The following is an 18,856-nucleotide window of genomic DNA, read 5'->3' as shown; positions in this document are numbered from 1 at the left end:
ATCCGAGAATATTCCGGCCGTTTCGATGCCGTTTAAGGCATTGCGTGCATACGCAGACGAGAACGTGTTTCAGGCATAATCGTCGTTGGCTGGTTTTCAACAACGAACGCTATACTACTTTGGAGCAAAGTGGTTCCACCCGTGAGATCACCTACCGCGGATCGTACTCCCGCGAACCTCGATCCCCCGATGCTTTTCCGAAAATAAAGATTTAACGAAGAAAAGCCGGAAAATGAACTATCGCTTCTGCTGCCGTCCCAAGATAACAGCGGCTCTTCCGGTTCCCAGACAGGTCGATGTCGGTTTCCAGAACATATCCGGAAACCGTAAAGTTCAACGACCAGCGATGGCCAAGTCGGAATCCTCGCGGAAGCATCATGAGCGGGCAGCAACGAGCAGCCCCGAAATAACCGTGGAATTCTCATTATCCGAATAATCGAGGTCGAGACGATAACAGTGTCTCGCGTTCAAAGGTGAAAGAAGAAAGAGGAAAGAGGAAAGAGGCGAAGGCTGAAGAGGGAGGAACGGAACGAGGGAAAGAGATATCGTACAGCCAGGTGTCGGGTGAGGCGTACGGTAAAGGGGAGGCGAGACGATTTTTGTCGAGTATCCGAGGTAGCCGACGAGGACCGGTCCTGTGTGTCGGGATTATTCCAGGACGTCCCGGAGGCTGAGGGGTTCAACGACCATCCTTTTCCTCCTCCTCCTCCGCTCTCCTGGACCGTGCACAGACTTCCACGGCCAGAGAGAGAGGACAGTCTACCCTCTATCTCCACCCTCTACCAATTCTTTTCCACCACCTCCTCGTTTCTCTAGTTTCACGCACCCCTATCTCTCTCTCTCTCTCTCTTTTTCTCTCTGTTCCGTTCTCCACGTCTCGATTCTACCAGCAGCACGTCCACTGTTCCTGGGTGGCGCGGCGATAGCTTCGGGAAGGTAGCAGCGCATTCATTACGCGTCCGTTCAGTTTGCAGACTTTTGGGATCGGCGCGGTACACGACGGCGGTGGGCTGGTACGGAGGTGGTGGTAGAAAATCGAGCAAGAGGAAAACGCGGTGACTAGAAGGACGAGAGAACAAACGAGGAGACGAGGGTTGAAGAGGAAGCGGTAGCAGCAGCAGCAGCAGCAGCAGCAGCAGCAGTAGCAGCAGCAGCAGCAGCAGCAGCAGCAGTGGTAGCGGCTAGGGGAGGGTGGATGGATCGGCGTGACAGCAGCCCGGTCGGGGAAGCTTCCGTGGACTCTCGTCCCTCTCCTCCGCGGACTGGTTACCCTACGAGGAGGAAAAGGGCGTCGGTAGCCCTGCCAATCCTACGGCAAGCCCTACGAGGCTCCCGTGGGGCGAGGTCACCAGAGGTCATACGATCGTGAGCCCTACAACGCTTCCAATCGAACCAGGTGGAAATCGCTGTAGGGCTGTATACCCGCGGATACCTCTCGTTCTCCCTTTCCCTCTGCCGGAAGCCCGAGAAGGACACACGCGGGGTGTGTCTGACCAGACGAATTCGTTAAAACTTCCTCGAGCGTCGGTTAAATTGGTATCGCGGATCGACGTCCGATGACGGTACAGAGGTACGTCTCTACCGAGATTCAGGCGCGAGACGACGTCATTTCCACGAACGTAGAGACCGTCACGAGTCACGCGAGCACGTGGTCCACGTGCAGCTCCGATTCAGCACGTAGTACCGAACGGAGAGAACAGGAGATAGCTTGAACGTTTTCGGCCTAGCCCCGGCCAACGAATTTCCAGGGGTACCGCTCGCCTCTATCGGGTTTTTGCTAGGAATTTTTCCATGGAACAAGTTGCATCAGACACACCCCACGCTCTTCCGCCCGCCCGTCTGTCCCTGTCTGCGTGTCCGTGTACACGGCCGTCTGCACGCGTGTAGAAGCCAACCGTAGGTAGAACGCGGCAGCGGCCAACCGTACGGGGTTTCGTGGGGGTCGATCGATGCGGCGAGACGCCGGGCGTCGCACTTTCCGCTAACCATTCCACTCCAACCTACGGCTCTCCACTATCCGTCACCACTACCACCGCGATCCTTCCCACCACCGTGGTACCGTTTTACCATCGCTACCACCACCTCCAGCCGCCGCCGCCACCGGGTCCAAGTAACCGTCTCTCGCTCCACGGCATCCCCTGCGGAAAAGCCGGCAGAGCTAAACCCCCATCCGACGCATAGTACGTCGACCCACAAGCCCAGCCACCTAGCCCCGTGCCCCCTTCTCCATAGTCTCTCTCTCTGCCGCTACCCCTACGCTCGCGACCCATACTCCTGCCTCGACGAGTCGGCATCAATGAAAATGACGTCACGGCAAAAAGCCCACGTTTAATTATCAACGCTACGCTTCGCGGTGTACACGCCGCGTCCGCCCGCGCTGCGGACGCGACCAGGGTGGGTTTTCGAGTTGAACGGCTCTACGCTCACCGGAGACGCTTGTAACTCGCCACCACCACGACTACTACCACCGTCACCATTGCTCTGCCAACTTTCTTTCCAGCTTTTTCTTTTTTCTTTTCTTCTTTTTCTTTTTACCTTTTTCCTTTCCTTCTCTGCCTCTCGTACACTCTCGCGACGATCCCAGACGCGTAAATAGAGGACAATGAAGGAAAACGGACCTTTCCGTTACTTCTATCCGGATTGAATCGTGGGGAACACCCGAGACGGGCGGATCGATCGCCCCCGCGCGTCTTAGTTTCTCTTTTTCCGGCGTTTTTGAGGACAAAATTGTACGCGACGGCCATCCCATCGTCGCTCTACGTTAAATACAAAATTGGTCTGAACTTTTGCACGTGCCGTCTGAACGAGAAGTTTAAAGTCGAGTCAACTGATACGGTGCCACACGAATGTAAAACAGATACAAGTGTTCGCGAGGAAAGCAACGGAAAGGGATGGCGGGCCCAGTATTCAGGCGCCAGCGATGGCTGTGGTTCCTTAAGAGCAGAAACCAGACGTGACGATAGCGCGTGCCGGACCAGAGACCTTTCAATCGCAGCGACCGCAACGTCGACGAGAGACCACGCCACGTAAACCGCGGAGGCGTTCCTATAGACCCGAGGGTTCCTAATTCGGCTATCCTTTCGATTTCGTTCACCGCGATATCGTCATCCTCTGTCTTCTCGGTTGCTCCAACGCTTGGCGGACGCACACCGGATAAAAAGCACGCAAGCATACTTACTGAAATCGATCAGCAGTCGGCCGTATCCCTGGCGCTGATAAGGCGGCAACGTCAGAATGCAGGACACGTTGTAATTGAGGAAAGAGTTCTTTTCCTGGAACATAACGAACGGAAATTTTATGTAGTCATCCGGCTAATCACGTTTCTACAGCCTTTTCCAGAAATATTCAACAAATTCCCCTTTGAACGGGGAATTGTTTCTTGGAGAAATGTTGAAGAAAACGCTTCCTTCCCCATGTCTGGCACGGAATCAAGCTACCTCTTATAGCGATCAGTTCGATCTCCCGAAAGGTCGAAACCCAAACGTATTTACGCGGAAAAATAGAATACTAATTTTCGTTGGTTGCACGATTAGCATACTCGAAACGCTCTTCGCCCAGACACGTCTGTGCGCACGGCAGACATAATCGGCGACTGCTGTGACGTTCACGCGACGAAAACGCGTAGCGACCTTCGTCACGGGAAAATACAATGGGTTAACGATATTTTGGACGATGCTCGTCTCGCTCGTAGAACCCGTGATATGTTTTATTAAACGATCGCCCAGTCTCGAGACGATCCTGTATCGCGGTTCCTCAAAGCTGTTCGAACGCGCGATTCTCGAAAGGGCAGATCGAAGAAAACGGGTGAAAACGGGATGATGTGAATATATCCCGTTTTAAATATAGAATCCGTTGCCTTGCCAATGAACACGTCAATTTTTCCTAGAACGTATTTTTACCGTGACACGGGTGGGCGTATACCTTCGAGCAGCATGCGTTCTAGGTATATCGCTGGCGATTAGATAAATTTTAGGTGAAATTGTATCTTATAAAGTGTCGAGTTAACGAATTCATGATAAAAAAAAAATCGAGGCGATGAATGCGCGGTATAATAACAACGATGTTGATTAAAAATATCAATTAAAAATAACTAGTAGCATTACCGGATTCGCAAATATTTGTTCGAGTTGTAGACCGAACGCGAGAGGACCCCGACGTGGTGCACCTATCGCCTCGATTATAGTATTGCAACAAACGCGATGAACGCTCGATATACGAATTCTGGTTGTTTCGTTTTTTTCCAATCTCGTTTTCGAGACGTTTCCCAGCGAGCAAATTTGTCCGGTAAACATTGGGACGCATATGGACAGGTGGAGAGCGCTCGAAAATTGGGGCTTTCGAGTAAATTTAATTTTCGTTCGAATGGACACGACGTGAAATAAAAAAGGACCGGCCTCGAGAGCGTTATAGTTAACTGGTGGACGCGACAATCGTATCGTGGCATGCCACTCCCGATAGACGATGGCTATCAACTTAGCGATGCACAAAAGAAAGGAGAAGCTCTTTCGAGCCCCTCTCGTCGAAGAAGATTTAATCTTGGCGACTCGATTACCAGCTATAATTCCAAAGTAACGTTCGTTTACACCAATTTCCAGAGATCCGACGAGCGGCTACGAGACATGTCCGTGCGATTTTTACGCGGCTCTAACCGAATTTCATTTTCACGATGCGAAATTTGTGTGCATACGTGTTAACATATTTGAACCTGATTAATATCGATATGTAAATGTTGAAATAAACACGGAACGATGTGCAAATAGTTTTTATAGCCGCTGCGTAATTCGCGATGGGCGAGCAATTAAAAATCGGAGTTCCGTCGAAGGTCTGGCATTCGTCCGGTCCAAAACTGAGGCGGTCGCGCGGCTCCACGGTCGATCCTTTCGAGGCTATCGCGCGTAGAATCCGTCGTTAATCATTCTACGGCTCTCGGACCCATTTCGTCGGGCAAGAACGATCCCGATACAACTCGAACACCCGGTATTTCCGGCCGTGGCAGCCGTGCTGTTGCTAACTGCCGAGTGGGGCAGCAACGGTTCGAAGGACACAACTCGAGAAGACTCGTCCATGGCTGTACGGGCCCGTCTGTGTGTTCGCTGCAGGATGGAAAAAGAGAAACGACACCCAAGGAGGCCCCCGATGCACGAAGGGAGAACGAGACGGAAGGCTGGAAGCGCGGAAAGGCGAGGAAAGGTCTGGGCCCTATGAACGAGTCTCGCGGATAGCCATCTGGATAGACTGGCCAGACCAACTGCTAAAAGCCAAAGACAAAATACGACCAGAACCACGCCACGACTACTCGGATGAACTTTCAGTGAGACAGAGAGACGCGGAGAGCCGTGTTCGTGACGTGTACGAGCCTGAAGGGAGAGAGGTCTAAAGAGGAGAGAGAGAAGAGCGAACGTGGCGAGAAGGAGAAGAGAAGACGAGAATCTGGGCCCCGAGACGTCCTTGGGCCAGTAGTCTCTGCTCCACTCAGGGACGTCTCCAAGTCCCCACCGTGCAAGTTCCACGCAAGAAAGCCCCTTACACATTGCTTTTCCTCCTTTTACCCCCCATTTTTTTTCTTTTTCTTTTTTTTCCATTCGTACTCCTTCTGAAACAGCGAGGCGGCTACCGACGACGAAACGATTCGACGAACTCGATCGGCCACGACTGGCCGAGTCACGTCGTCGTGAAACGAACCGTGCCTCTTCAAACCTCGCTGTTCAAGGAGAAGAAAATCGTTCTCGCTCGATTAATATTCGCGTCGAGTTCGTTGTTTCGTTCGCGAATCACTTTCCGGCCGGGAATTCCGAATATGCGACACTATTCGAGACTACGCTAAGACGAGCCAAGCACAGCTTCTTCGATAGATATAGCCTTCCGTAGAATCGATACTCGGCCTCTTCTCGACTCCTTTCGTCTGTGTACGAACTGCGCCAAGGTAGCGTGTTACGCTATACAACGATCGCTAGCGGTGATTTCAACGATTTGAGAAACCAATTTTGTCCTGTTACCACAATCTGCCGTTGGAAATGAGCAACGAGAAAAAAAATCGCTTTTCATTCGGGAACCGGTAACGGTAAACGGTAACCGGTACCCCCGCGTTCTCCACGGATAATCACTCTATTGGCTCATAATCGTGCTAGCCAACAGCGCTCGATTACTCGAATAAGTCGATCGCAATAAATTCTTCGTCATTGCGTTACGATCGCAAGCGGTGTTCCCGATGCCCTTTCTCATGTCTAAAACTTCCGCGGCCAAAGGAAAAGGGTATCGTTGCGACGTCCAAGTGCTCGCAAACGTACGGACGACGTGCTAGGACGAGGTAAGAGCATCGGAACGCGATTATTCTATGCCTCTTGCTCGTTTCTTGACCGCTTATAAACACTCCTATTAGCCGCACAGGCGAGACGTCGGTGGCTCGCAAGAGGCACGCGTAGGTGAACGAACGTCTACGTAGCGGAGTAACGAAACCCGATTAATAATCCTCTCTTTTCCTTTCTCTCGGCAAACTTGTCGTCGCGACGGATAATACAGCTCGCTCCTCGCGCGATCTCGCGTCGGGGAATTAAAATCTGGAAAAGGATGTTAATAGAATTCAATGATCCTCGAAAGGTATTAGAGAACGAGAAAGGAAAGATAGCAGGAAGGAAGACAAGGTTAATTACTGCTGGTTGTACATGGTGGCCGGCGGCGCTCCGTTCCACCATCTCGGTGCACGCCTCGCGAGTTCCACGGTTGCAAACGGACGCAGGAATGGTGTGAGCGTCGCTTAAAGGTTACACAGCTCCTCGCGACGGTCACTTCTATATTTAGATGCACCGAGTTTCCTCCTCCACTTTCTTTATACCGAACAAAGCGTTCCTCTTAACACACGGGGTGTACGCAAAGTCTCGCGCTGCTCGGCGGTACCGGGACGTGGAAGACTGCTGGGTTGTTCCCCGCGCAAACTAAAACCCAAATCGTTTGTTAAAGAAAGATTCGTGAACATACTTAATCCCGCGTTTAAGAAGATTACGATTTATCGTGGTTATTTTAAAAAGGGAATAAAGGCAACAATGGCCCATGGTCGAGGAATTAGAAACTCTTCGGTTGGACGCGTCCGGACGAGGGTTGTCCCAAGGGACATTGTAAATTTATCAATGGCAGGTACTCGGGAAACGCAAAGGGTCCAAACGGGCACACGGATTATCCGCGGCGTTCCTCCTCCGCCACCCCGAGTCCAAAGAGAAATCGTCGTAACTCCCTGATGGGCCTCCACTTAGCTCTCGCCCACCGCGCGAAAAATTCTCTGGGCATATTAATTATCTTGGTTCATTCGCTCCGCTGCGCCGGACTGCTTCCCTACGAGCGACCATGGCCTTTCCTTTTGGCCTGAGCCCAAAGCGCGTCCGTCCGTTGGCTCGTTCGGGACCCCTTGTAGATTTCCTGTGTATATACCGTCGACCGATGGAATCAATCCAACGGGAGAAATGAAAAGCGCAAGAAAAAGAAGAGAAAAAAAAAAAGGAAGCCTTCGGTTCGACCTGATCCGAAGTGGAAACTTCTTCTCAGGTTAAACTAATGTTTACCCTCGACGGTCACGAGCGCCTGAACTTTTGTCTTCCCTCTGTCTCGCCCTCACCGCCGAGCGATGAGTCGTCGGAATGAAGTCAACCTGAACGTTCGAGTTGGCGTATTAGAGAGGCTATAGACTCGGAAGTTTGACGCAGCTCCTCGTGATTGTTCAGTGCTCGTAAAACGAAGACGTTGGCGGTGGGGAATTTCAAAGTCGGTGTGTTTCGAGGCTGGAACAATGGGCTTTTGTACAATCACACCGGTATTGTGGAAAGGAAAGGATCGATACCTGGTCAATTCCGCGACAGTGTCTATTAATTCCTTGGACGAACCGAACCGTCGTCGATGTATGCACGTTTTAATCCCATTCACGCGCAAGTGGACGGACGTCAGAGACGTAGCTGCTAGAAACCCGGCCGGGACGCGGGTTTCCCCCTCGAGAAATGTATTTTTGTCATTAGGGTGGCGCCTGCTAATCTCGAACGCTGTTAACGAACGCGGGATCATATTTCGTACAAAACTTCGTCCCTCTAGTTCCTCCCTCCGCGAGCGTTTTCCACGAGACGATCAACGTGGAAACGAAACTTGGTTAACTCGTGGATACTCGAAGGATTACTGCTTCATCCCCTGAAACAAAGGTCAAGGTCTGCAGCGGAAGCAACGAGCGATATTCGAAGAATTTGTCGTCCAGGCTTGCGGAGCATCAGCATAGGTCGATGCAGTGTTAAACGTGCGCGTACCATTCTTCCTGGGCAACAGAAGACAAGTAGGAAGCCTCGCCGCGTGGATTTTTCACCGCAGCGTTCGCATAACCGAACGAGAGGCAGAATCTGAGAGGGAGATGTGCAAAGATGATGGTACAAGAAACTGGAAACCGCGACGTATACTTGCGGCTCTCCGTCGTGGGACGGTCTCTCGATATCTAACAAACGGAGAACGAGAGGGAGTAGGCTGAAGAGAGGAGAAAAGCTTGAGAGAAGCAAAACTCGTGCGGCGACGACACGGCGAGGAGAAAAGGACTAGGAGCTAGGAGTCGTAGCCGGTGCTAGAGCCTAGGAGAGCGGTACCCTACCCTAACTTCTGGGGACGATGTGTATTCGGCGGGATTTGGTCGTGTGAACAGGACTGTCTGGCATCGATCGACCCCGGACGGGGTGAGGTTTTGCAGGGTGGCGAGAGGCGAGGGTCGAGGGGAAGTTCGACCGAGGTGGATGGAGGCGGAGGGTTGGGCGAGCCTACCCCAACCTCTTCTCCAAGAGGCCGCCTCGTATCGTATCGACGACCTCTACTACTACTCGTCCTCGTACTCCCATGTTACCCTACGTCATCCCTTTCCTTTTCTGCTTTCCTGCAGTCCCTTTCGCGCGCCATCACCTCCTCTGCCGCCAGTCCTTCTTCTCTTGCTCCCCCCCCCCCCCCTCTCTCTCTCTCTCACGCTTATTCCCTTTTCCGACCCACACCACGTCTGCAGGATATTTTTAAGGAAAATTGACCGACCCTCTGACTGCCTTTCTTGCAGCGGTTTTTCTTCTTTGTCTCCTTCACAGTCGGCCCCTGTCCCTTCGTTTATCCCTTCTTTTCCTTACCGACTCATTTCTTTGTAGCTTTTTATTTCTCTCTATTCAACTCCTTCGTTTCTTCGTCAGTTTCTAATCCGTTTTAAAGCCTTTTAGTCGGTTTTACAGGTAATCTGGTTTATGATTCCCTTTGAGAGACCAAATGAAAAATAACTTTATCGTAAAAATCAAATTCCTCCAATTGAAAGAGAGATCCCACTACCTCCGTCTCTGGTCCTTTCGTTCTTTATACGGCATTTCAGCAGACATAAACGCCTCGGGTACCAACTATTTACATACTACGTAGCAACCCTTCTCATCCTTCGAATGGGTTCGAGCGCTCGCCCTGCTAAATTCGTTTGCCGTGCTAACAGTTAATACAATAACAATCGTTGCGATCCCTAGCCGACGTCGCCTCCTCGACAAGGTACACACGTTAAAGTCGATGAGGCACGGCCATCGCGCGTACGTTTGCCTCTTCGTCGAAATTAAAGAGCCACTCGGACGGGAGGCGAAACGCAAAAATTTTCAGAACAAGATGCACCACCGCTTAAATTCCTCTTTGATCCTCTCACTACGGCGAATCATATATTCTTCATCTTCTTTGTTCATGCTCTCCTCGTTTCGTTCCGCAAACCCCTTCCACGTTCCCTCTTCGCTTTCATCCGTCTTCGTGCACACGCTTCTGCCGGGATCCTCTTCTCTTTCAGAGATATAAACGTTGTCAGATCCTGTCTATTTATTGCGTTGCAAACATCGGGCCCATCATCGTTTCTGGCCCTCCCAATCTCCCGTTCTCTCTCTTTTTGCGAGCTTTGCAGAGATACTTCCCTCTTAATCCTTTTCTCCGCGCTGCGTATCCCCGTTTACCTCTTGCCTTTCCCTTTTCTTATCCCCATCTCTCTTCTTCCCTCCCGCTGTCCCTTCTTTCCCTCCTTTTTCATTTTTTTCTTCGTTCGTTTTTTTTTCTTTCGGTTTCGTCCGTTCTACATGCTCTCTTCGTTTCCAGAAGGTACGCGGGCTCGTTCCATTTCTGTATGCATTATTCAGGGCATATACACTGAAACGGTTCGTGACGGGCTAACTGGCGCACCACCGGAAGTTACGCAAACGAGTCCTGAGTGGCTGTGGATCGTCGCGTCTCCACGGATACACCGTCTGCTGATTCTCATCGGCTTTCCCAGGAAATTACCAGCCATCTTCGTAAAGCTTTCAGAAACTTCTCCTACGAAAGACAGAAATTATTATCGTCCGTCCGCTTATTATTACACCGTGCGGAGAGGAACGGAACAGGCTCTCCGTGTCCATTTGTCGAATTCGATAGGGTAACGTGATTGGAATACTCGTCGGTCTGTCTCGCAGATTTATTCCCGCTTTTAACGCACACACCCCGTCGAAAGACACTCTTTCATCCCGTATCATGGAGGCAGGAAAGGACGAGCGGTATTGTGGTGTGTAGGTGCCGTTGTTCGACATGCGTGTCATGTTCCTCGGTTGTCGCTTCGCTTTTTTTTGTTTTTTTTTTGTCGCCCCCTCCCCCGCCCCTTTTTCCTTTCTTACTGTCCTTTTTTTCTCTCTTCGTTCGCGCGAGATTCTGTCTGGAATACCTACGTAAGAGGATACGATGTCGCCTCGTTTGCTTGCCCCCGTGAATCGAGCGTTGAACGTCGTTGGTCTGGCCAGGGCTACTGGAAGCAGATACGTCTTCATCGACGCGTTAATTGGCGGTGGTTTCTTTCTCGAAAGATATCGTGTTTCTATCCGTGTTAAAGTTTCGTCGCGCTTCATGTTCGATGGGACGTGTCCCGCGGCGCTCGCCTAAGCTACCCGCGGCGAAACGACCGGAGACTTTTTCTCCCTTGTTAGAGAGGAAGATCATAGGACGAAGGAGGGCACAAGTTCGGGTATGATAGGGGTATCCTCTCGATTACACGCACCGTTTATAATACGATACTCTCGTATAGGCTGATCGGTGGTGGAATCGAGCGCGAAGGCTATCGAAAATCTCGTTTTACTAGAACAGCCCGCTGGGTCCTCGTCGACAGGCGCAGTGGAAGGCGCAAGGATTTCAGGAGCAGGACAGGGCCCCGTTGTGCGTATCTTGGACCCGATGGCCCCGAAAACCGGTTCCGTCTGGATTTCACGTGACACGCGTTTCTCCTTTTTCGGGGATCTAAAGGAATACAGGGCTCCTCGGACGTATAAACCGTATTGCATTACGATTACGAGCGGCATTACACGTCTGTGTCGTAAACAGCAATTATAAGCGTTCGATAGAAGCGTATTTAATCCGTGATGCGTTGCATATACGGTGTACGGAAACATCCTGCGAAACGTGGTAGCTCGAAAGGAGAGAGAGAGAGAGAGAGAGAGAGAGAGAGTCTGAAAGTATTCGTTGGAACGTGGAAGAATATTGAATATTGTCCGAGCGTGCAGTTTTAGCTGGTCCAGGCGTCGCGAACGGGAACGCGAGAGTTAAAATAAGGGCGTGACGCAACGGAAGAAGAAGCTCGGCTGGTGGATGCGGAGTTCTCCAAAAATTCGCCGAGGGAAGCTTCCTGTTCGTGTAGACGTCGGTAGACGTTACGGGCCGGAAGCTGTAACGTTCACGCCTCTATCCGACCCTCTTTTAATTTCTGCTCGGTTGCCCAGGGATTGATAAAAATTCTACGTCACACGCGGCGAACGGCCGGTCGGTAAATGTACCAAAGGGGAGGCGAGGACACGGTTAATAACGAAATTTATAAATTCAGTAGGTGCACGCCGTGTTCTCGCTCCCCTCGTGCCGTACGCTCGACAAAGTTCCACCTCGTGTTCCTCGGCTCGCAACCGTGTGCACACCGTGTGCACACCGTGTGCACACCGCGCGCATATTGCCACGCCGCCGCTGCCGTCACTCGGCGACGAAACGCGGGGCGGAATCATTCAAGGTCGCGGCTAGTATCGCCCCAAGGTCAACGTCTAGATCTCTCCCCGGGGTTATAGCCAGCTCGATGCGCCGGGTCAACGGCCGGATTACTCAAGGTCAACGGCCACCTAGCCGGGGTCAATGACCTTCGGTCTCAAGGCCAACGTCCGGGTTATTCGAGGCTACGCAAGGGGAGAGAACCGCGAGATACGAAGAAGAAATATCTCCGCCCGCTATAGGACACTTCGATCGATCGATTGCGCGTACGGCTATCCCGTCCCTCTCTTTCTTCCCCTCTTTCGACACGTGTCGCGCCGCCCCGGAGTGGAATTAACCAGGAGGAGGCAAAGATCAGGGTTACGGCGAATTCTCGATCAAATCGAACCGGGTAACGTCGAATTTTAAAGCTCTCGCGTCAGCCGGAGGGACGCCGGAGGGACGCGATAAGAGGATAACAAAGTGAGGATAACGAAGTGAAACGGACGGGTCCAGCGAAAAATCGCTTGGCAGTTACACGATCGAGAAGTAGACGACGACGCGCGACGGAAAACTTCGAGAAGAACTTGGAAGTACGAAGATTCTAGGCAACGAGAGAAGAAGACACGCCGTGAAGCGAGAGACCGCGAAAGAAGGAACGGCAATGGTGCGGGTAGAAAGACAACGAGATAGTGGTGAAGGAGCGACAGAGAGAAAATAGGAAGACGTAAGAGAGAAACAGTCAGTGGGAGTAGGAGGTAGCTGTGGTGCTGCTGGAGGAAGAGGAGGAGGAGGAAGAAGAGGAGGAGGCGGAGGAGGAGGAGGAGGAGGAGGAGAAGGAGGAGGAGGAGGAGCAGGAGGAAGAGGAGGAAATAATAACGACCCCGACGTCGCAGTGCCGCAGAAAGGTTGACGACCCGATGCCAGGCGACGCCCTCTCTCCCCTTGCCGCCCTACCATCCCTTCTCCATCGTCCTCTGCAACCACCATCCCCCATTTTGCACCAGCTACCACCACCGCCGTCAGCAACCCCCACTCACCTAAATCACCCGCCTAAACCACCCACCTGGTACTGTGCACGTCGTAAGCGCATAGCGTACGTACGCCAGAGTCCACCCCAACCCTCGTCCCTCTCTTTGTACGTCGCCACCACCGCCACCATCACCCTACAACCGTCTGGCCAGGGTCGGGGTCATTGAACGTCTATAAAGATTTTGACTCCGCGTTGCTGCTGCTGCTGTGCCGGCGTCGCAGCCGCCGCTGCGGATGCAGGAAACGCGCCGCTCCGCGGAGTACGCCCTTTTGTAAGGTGTGTGTAACGCAATCTGTTGCCCGGCAAGAACACGCCACGGACCCCCCCCCCCCCCCCCTATTGTTCTATAATTCAACCGGAACGATCGATACAGTCGCTCATCGAATTATCACCGCTCGTGAATTTTCGTAGGTCAGCGATTCAACACGGGCGACGATGAGTACCGGCTCGGTGTCCCTGGTATCCGGAGAACGGGGAGGAATGCGCTCGAGGTATCTCGAATCCTGCTATCACCCTGTGACGTGGAAAGAATTAGAATTAAAAAGTTTCCGGGGTAGACTAGGAGCCGAGACGAACGTCGAGGCCGCGAGATTCGCGTACTTTCTCGAAGGAGATCAGCCGCCATAGAGAGACGAGGAGGACAAAAGAAACAGGAGTAAACGTTTGCTTGGGGGGGCTGAAGGAAATTTTCGTCACCCTTCCTTCCTTTCCGTAACTGGGGTGGGCGGGCGAGGATTGCCGCGTCTTGCCAGGGTCAGAGGTCGTTGAACGTCGGTAAAGATTTCGACTCTGGCGATGGTGTTCCGCGGTAAATAGACGTGCGTAACGCTCCGCGCACCCCCCACCGACAGACCAGACCGGGTATGTACGAGTAAAGAGGGGTCACAGATACGAGACACCCTCCTCGCGAAACACACCCTCGCTCGTGTAATCCCTGCACGCAATGTGGATGCCATTACGAGCCCAGTAAACCACAAAATAGGCATAAAAAGTAATCTTCTTTTGAATAGAAATTTCTTGTCTAAATCCCTCTTCTTCTTTGTGATTAACTCTTTGCACTCGACGAGCGGTCCTTGAACCACCTTCGAAAACTTTCAGATGCAAAGACTTAATAATTGTTATTAACGAAGAATGATAGAGAAGAGGAGCAGCTGGTTGAACAGTTTGAAGAAGAAAGGCGCAGAAAGGTGGAACGGAACGTTGCTTTTTAACACGCTGAACGATTTTAATATTATCCGCGAGGGTCGTACAATAGAGACGCCTATCACGTAAACGCGAGCCCCGTTTACGCAAGTGCTAACCGACGCAAGTACGACGGACACCATCGTTCACGCACAGTCGCGCACGTACAAGCACGTGCTTCGCATTAATATCACCGTTGGTAACTTGTCGCAACGAGATCCGTCCCAATAAGAAACGCTCGTACAACTTTTCTTTTATGCCTCGCTTGATTTTATTTTTTAACGACGTCAACGCCGAACCGGCAGCTGCAACTGGTTCCTAGGACGCTGTTCTTCTCTTTCACCGCATTGCAACATCGCTCGTTCGAATTCGAGTGATATCACGCAATTAATATGAGAATGTAATACCTCAAACGATAAATGATTTATGGAAATGCGTACCGAATATCACATAACGAAAGACCGCTTGCATCACATTCTGCCCTTCTACGACTTACTTTATAATTTAACGCGCGTTGCGCAAACGTTAATCGAAACGCACAGCTGACCGGTATTATTTGTATCTGTTAAAAATTTCGAGCGAATAAACGATGTCCTTTTGGGAGAATTGTTCCAATGTTTCGCAACCGATGTAATTAACTTCATCGTCGGCTCGAGCTGTGTCACTCGACTCTTAATGAATTTACGTAACCGCAACGCTTGTGAAACGCTGCGATCACTTTTCCAAAAAGACGCGAGACTTATATGCTGAGAAGCCTCAACAGTGACACCCGTGTAATTTGCGCATGCAGTGTTATGAACTCACCTTGCTGAAATAACCGACTGTATGACAACCTTCGGAATCGCCGATGGTCATTACGTAGAAGAGGAAAGGCTCGACATCGTAGTACAGCGTTTTATGGTCCAGAAAGAATTTTGCCAGCAAGCAGAGGTTCTGACAGTACTGCTTATAGCGTTTTCCGTCCACCTCCCACACGCCTATCTTGTCCTTCCTATAAAATGGAAATGTCAGCACAACTTTATTCGTTCTAATATGTATTACGGTAACGAAATCACATTTATTTACAGACCTGTACACTTCGTGTCCAGGTGGATGTCTCCACAAACACTTTTCCCGGTGCCTCCTTAAAACTTGACGACTTTTCGCGTACCGCAAGCAGTATTCGCATAAATAAAGTTTCGGAGCGCGACTAAACTCCTCCGGATAAGGACTTTGGTACCACACTTCCATCTCCCATTTACCCATTTCAATGACTCGCGTACCTCCGTTATTTCTACCCTCGCCGTCGTATTCCAATTCTTTCAGTTCCTTCTCCTAAACAAAGTGACAAGCGAAAGATTGTATAATTAGTATCGTGTTAGGGGAAACGGAAAAAAATTACGTTTGAACTCACAATTTTTTCACTGGCGATCGCCTGCGCCTCCATGAACAGTTTCAAGTCGTACTCTGGCGTTAAATTCGACAGTCGTGGTTGACGGTCCTTTTCGTTACCCTGAAGCTCACCACTGCTATCGCTCTCGTTTCCATCGCCAGTGTTTCCTTTCCATTTGTTTCTCATTTCCCTCACTTTGAGCTGATAATTTCGTTGCTCGGTTGTTTGGTGCATCCCCTTCGGGGACTTTTTTGCTAAACATCCCACAGCCTTTTTCCGCTCTTCCTCGCGCTTTTTCCTTTCCTTGTGAAACTCCCTGGAGAACAGAAAATGTGAACATTTTTTCAACAGACGCAGAGGCAGCGTACACGGTGATTGCAAAAAGTATTTGTCCATCGCACTGATAGAACGAGATGTACAAATATCTTTGGAAACATTGTACTTTTTATACGACAGTGAAATGGCCGTACTTACACGCAAGCTTGCGGCGTGGTGTTATGATACAAAGGACAAGCCTCCAAAGTGAAATGCGAATCGAGCTTTCCAGAGAGATGTCCCCTTGAATCGCACGTGGGCGCTAGAGGACATTCTCTCTCCTTGGTCACGCGTGTACGACCGTAATTTCCTTGTCCGGATCTTCCGCTAGTAGCGTTCGACGTACCACTGTTTTGTGGTATTCTGTTGTTGGTTCCTGACGTGTGTCTGGCAGCGGTGCTAGGCCCAGCACGTTTAACGGGCGATTTGCTGGTGCTCCTCTTGCTCTCGGCTACTCTCGATAAATCACACCGGATCAGCGGAATTTGCAGGATACGCTTACACGCTACCGTTTCCGTACCTGAGAACCATACTGCCGCCGTAAGCAAAAAGACTGTATCTGCATCTTAGGACACCTTGGACATGCTTTTTTTTTGTATACGAATATGTTTGTCCCATCGACCAGTGGATTCCTACGAGCCATATATGTATATGTCCAATCCATCCATCCAGAACCGCAAATACTGCTTTTTTGTGTTAAGGAGGCAGCATAGAGTCCTAAATCCACCGCCTGCAGAAAATTCTCTCTACCCGCCTCTTTCCCTTTTCTCTTTTCAAGATACGCATGTTAAATACGATAACTCCGATTACTTTCAGCCGATCGAGTAATCGAACTGTATCTAGAGACATTTACTACGAAAGAACGGTGGTACTACAGTAACAATGTACCTATATGCATCAAGGCTGACAGTGTGGTTGAAACGAGAGGTCGATAGGTATAACGAAACTTATAGGGGAACGAAAGAATGCAAAAACAGCTGGTTAACAGAACTTCTCGAAAAATAAATATAGAACTAATTCATACTAAGGACACACAACTGATGTTACGCATGTCAGAAAAGGAAGGATCATGTTAAGTGTTAATGTTTGGAGAGGTATCAATATTTGCAGTGGAAACTTAATGGAACAGAATGTGTGGGAACATTTGGTTAGTAGTAAAACGTTGCATTCTATTACTTATTGCTACACCGTACAATTCGTACCTGTGTCAGACTCCGAGTCGCTAGCTGCCTTTGCTTGAAGCTGCATTAACTTACTGCAGCTCTTCCGCGTTTGCAACTTTCGTTTGCCTTTAGCCGCCGCTTTTGACGTGACCGTTTCCCCATGCTCGTCCATTTCTTTTTCACTGGCGGACGCGTCGGCTTCATCCTCGCTTTTTACTGTACCTGGACAAGACGAACAATTTTAATTTTACGTTCATCCAAGATGAATGCAGCTAAACGTGCCCGTTGTTGCTCGTCCACCTTGTCGTTTCGTACACTTTTGAGGTTTCACTGGTGCGACCGTGGCAGATGGCCGTTTTGCCGGAGCACTCGTGATGGCGCCTATCGTTACGCTTGGCTGAATATCTTTTTTCTTTATTTGAGGTTGCGGGCTCGCAATGCTCTCTGATGATTCAGAATCGGTGCTGCTATCCGTAGAGCCCGAGGAAGCTGATCCCGCAGAACAGCTCTTTGAACTCGCGGAACTATCTGACTTTTGCAATTGCACGGACTTTGCCAGTAAACCTTTTCCAAGAGAAATAATTCTGTTTTATTAGGGTAAAAGTTTCGATGATATTGTAAATATGGTTAACTAATATTGGAATTACTTACTGGATCTATTCGGAACGACAGGTTTCTGTTTCGTGTCGTTCACTTTTGGCTTTGGTTGCTGATTTTTTGTGTATTTCGCTGTACTATTTGTAGGCTTCACTGTGTTAGTTCTGGCTGTGATACCACTGTCACTTTCACTGCTATTCTCAGGGCTAAATATACTTTTCTTCTTCAACTTCTTTTGTACAGGTTCCGAGGTTGCTTTCGTAGATTTATCAGGACCCTTTCCATTAGCACTCGCAGAGACTATTCAAAAAGATCCATTATAAATTGAATCAAGGCATCTACAATCAAATCTATAAGAAAAGAAGCTTACTGGAAGGCTTGTTGGGCTTGTTGGCAACCGGTTTAGAATTCTGTGCATTTTTCTGCTGAGCGGTACCAGGTACTGATTTAACCGGTGGCCTCTGCTGTTTAATAACTGGTGCTACAGTGGCAGTTGCTTTAGGTTTAGCTGGCGGTTTTCTTTTTGCCGTTGCCTTTACTTTACTCGGCGATTCCTCCGACTCTGAAGAATACACCACCGGTCTGTTTTTCTGCGGCACTCTTTCTTTGCTCTTATTTTCCCCTGACGGAGCGGCGACTGCGTCAGCCTTTGATTTCCCATGTCTGTTCGCAGCGAACACTGTTTTCTTCTTTGTCCTCTCTGTATCGGATACCTTTTGACTATTAACAGAGCTACTGGAATTCTCCGAGTCCGATGAACTCGATTCGCTACCAGAACTCGAAGAACTACTGGACGAAGAACCGGAGCTGCTCGTTGAAGTAGATTCTGAGCTAGTGGTCTGTTGTTTAACAATAATATCGCACGTGTCAATTGAAATTTACAAGTGATACAAGCTTTGAATTAATAATGATCACATAACCTATACAGACTGCACTTACCTTCCGTTTTGGTGTCATTTCTATGGTGCTATCTCTTAAGTGAACGACAAACGGCGTTTAACATCATTTCTGCGATAATGTTTACACTCCTCCGAGACATGTATAGATCGATTATTTACAATAAAGTCTGTTAAAACGATAAATCTTCCATTTTATCCTTTAACTTATAACAACACAACACACTGATACAATACTGTTTTAACATTTCACGCAGGCGTAACAGGATTTCGAGCGACGTTCAAAAATGTTAAAGAGTAATTCAGCTTCCGTCTAGGC

The 18,856-nt window shown here is 49.9% G+C and overlaps 1 protein-coding gene across 5 annotated transcripts in view; it reads right to left on the bottom strand.

Moving 5' to 3' along the window:
* Positions 1 to 18,856, bottom strand: part of Chm (lysine acetyltransferase chameau) — a 23,334-nt gene extending 4,478 nt beyond the window's left edge. The window contains exons 1-10 of one of the 5 annotated variants that reach the window (XM_076909735.1): positions 18,581 to 18,856; positions 18,012 to 18,480; positions 17,696 to 17,941; positions 17,345 to 17,608; positions 17,084 to 17,266; positions 16,041 to 16,413; positions 15,588 to 15,882; positions 15,264 to 15,508; positions 14,999 to 15,185; positions 3,179 to 3,272 (exon numbers count right to left, since the gene is read on the bottom strand). In XM_076909735.1, coding sequence (XP_076765850.1) covers positions 3,179 to 3,272; positions 14,999 to 15,185; positions 15,264 to 15,508; positions 15,588 to 15,882; positions 16,041 to 16,413; positions 17,084 to 17,266; positions 17,345 to 17,608; positions 17,696 to 17,941; positions 18,012 to 18,480; positions 18,581 to 18,598 — 2,374 coding nt within the window. In that variant the 5' untranslated portion in view covers positions 18,599 to 18,856. Of the gene's footprint in view, positions 1 to 3,178; positions 3,273 to 14,986; positions 15,186 to 15,263; positions 15,509 to 15,587; positions 15,883 to 16,040; positions 16,414 to 17,083; positions 17,267 to 17,344; positions 17,609 to 17,695; positions 17,942 to 18,011; positions 18,481 to 18,580 lie in introns of those variants that run through there. The other 4 variants (XM_076909732.1, XM_076909733.1, XM_076909734.1 and 1 more) reach the window with 4 other exon arrangements.

This window comes from Xylocopa sonorina, chromosome 2 (assembly GCF_050948175.1).
Source record: "Xylocopa sonorina isolate GNS202 chromosome 2, iyXylSono1_principal, whole genome shotgun sequence".
Classification (NCBI taxonomy): domain Eukaryota; kingdom Metazoa; phylum Arthropoda; class Insecta; order Hymenoptera; family Apidae; genus Xylocopa; species Xylocopa sonorina.
Note: the sequence above shows the minus strand (reverse complement) of the source record. Positions and strands in the feature narration are given on the sequence as shown.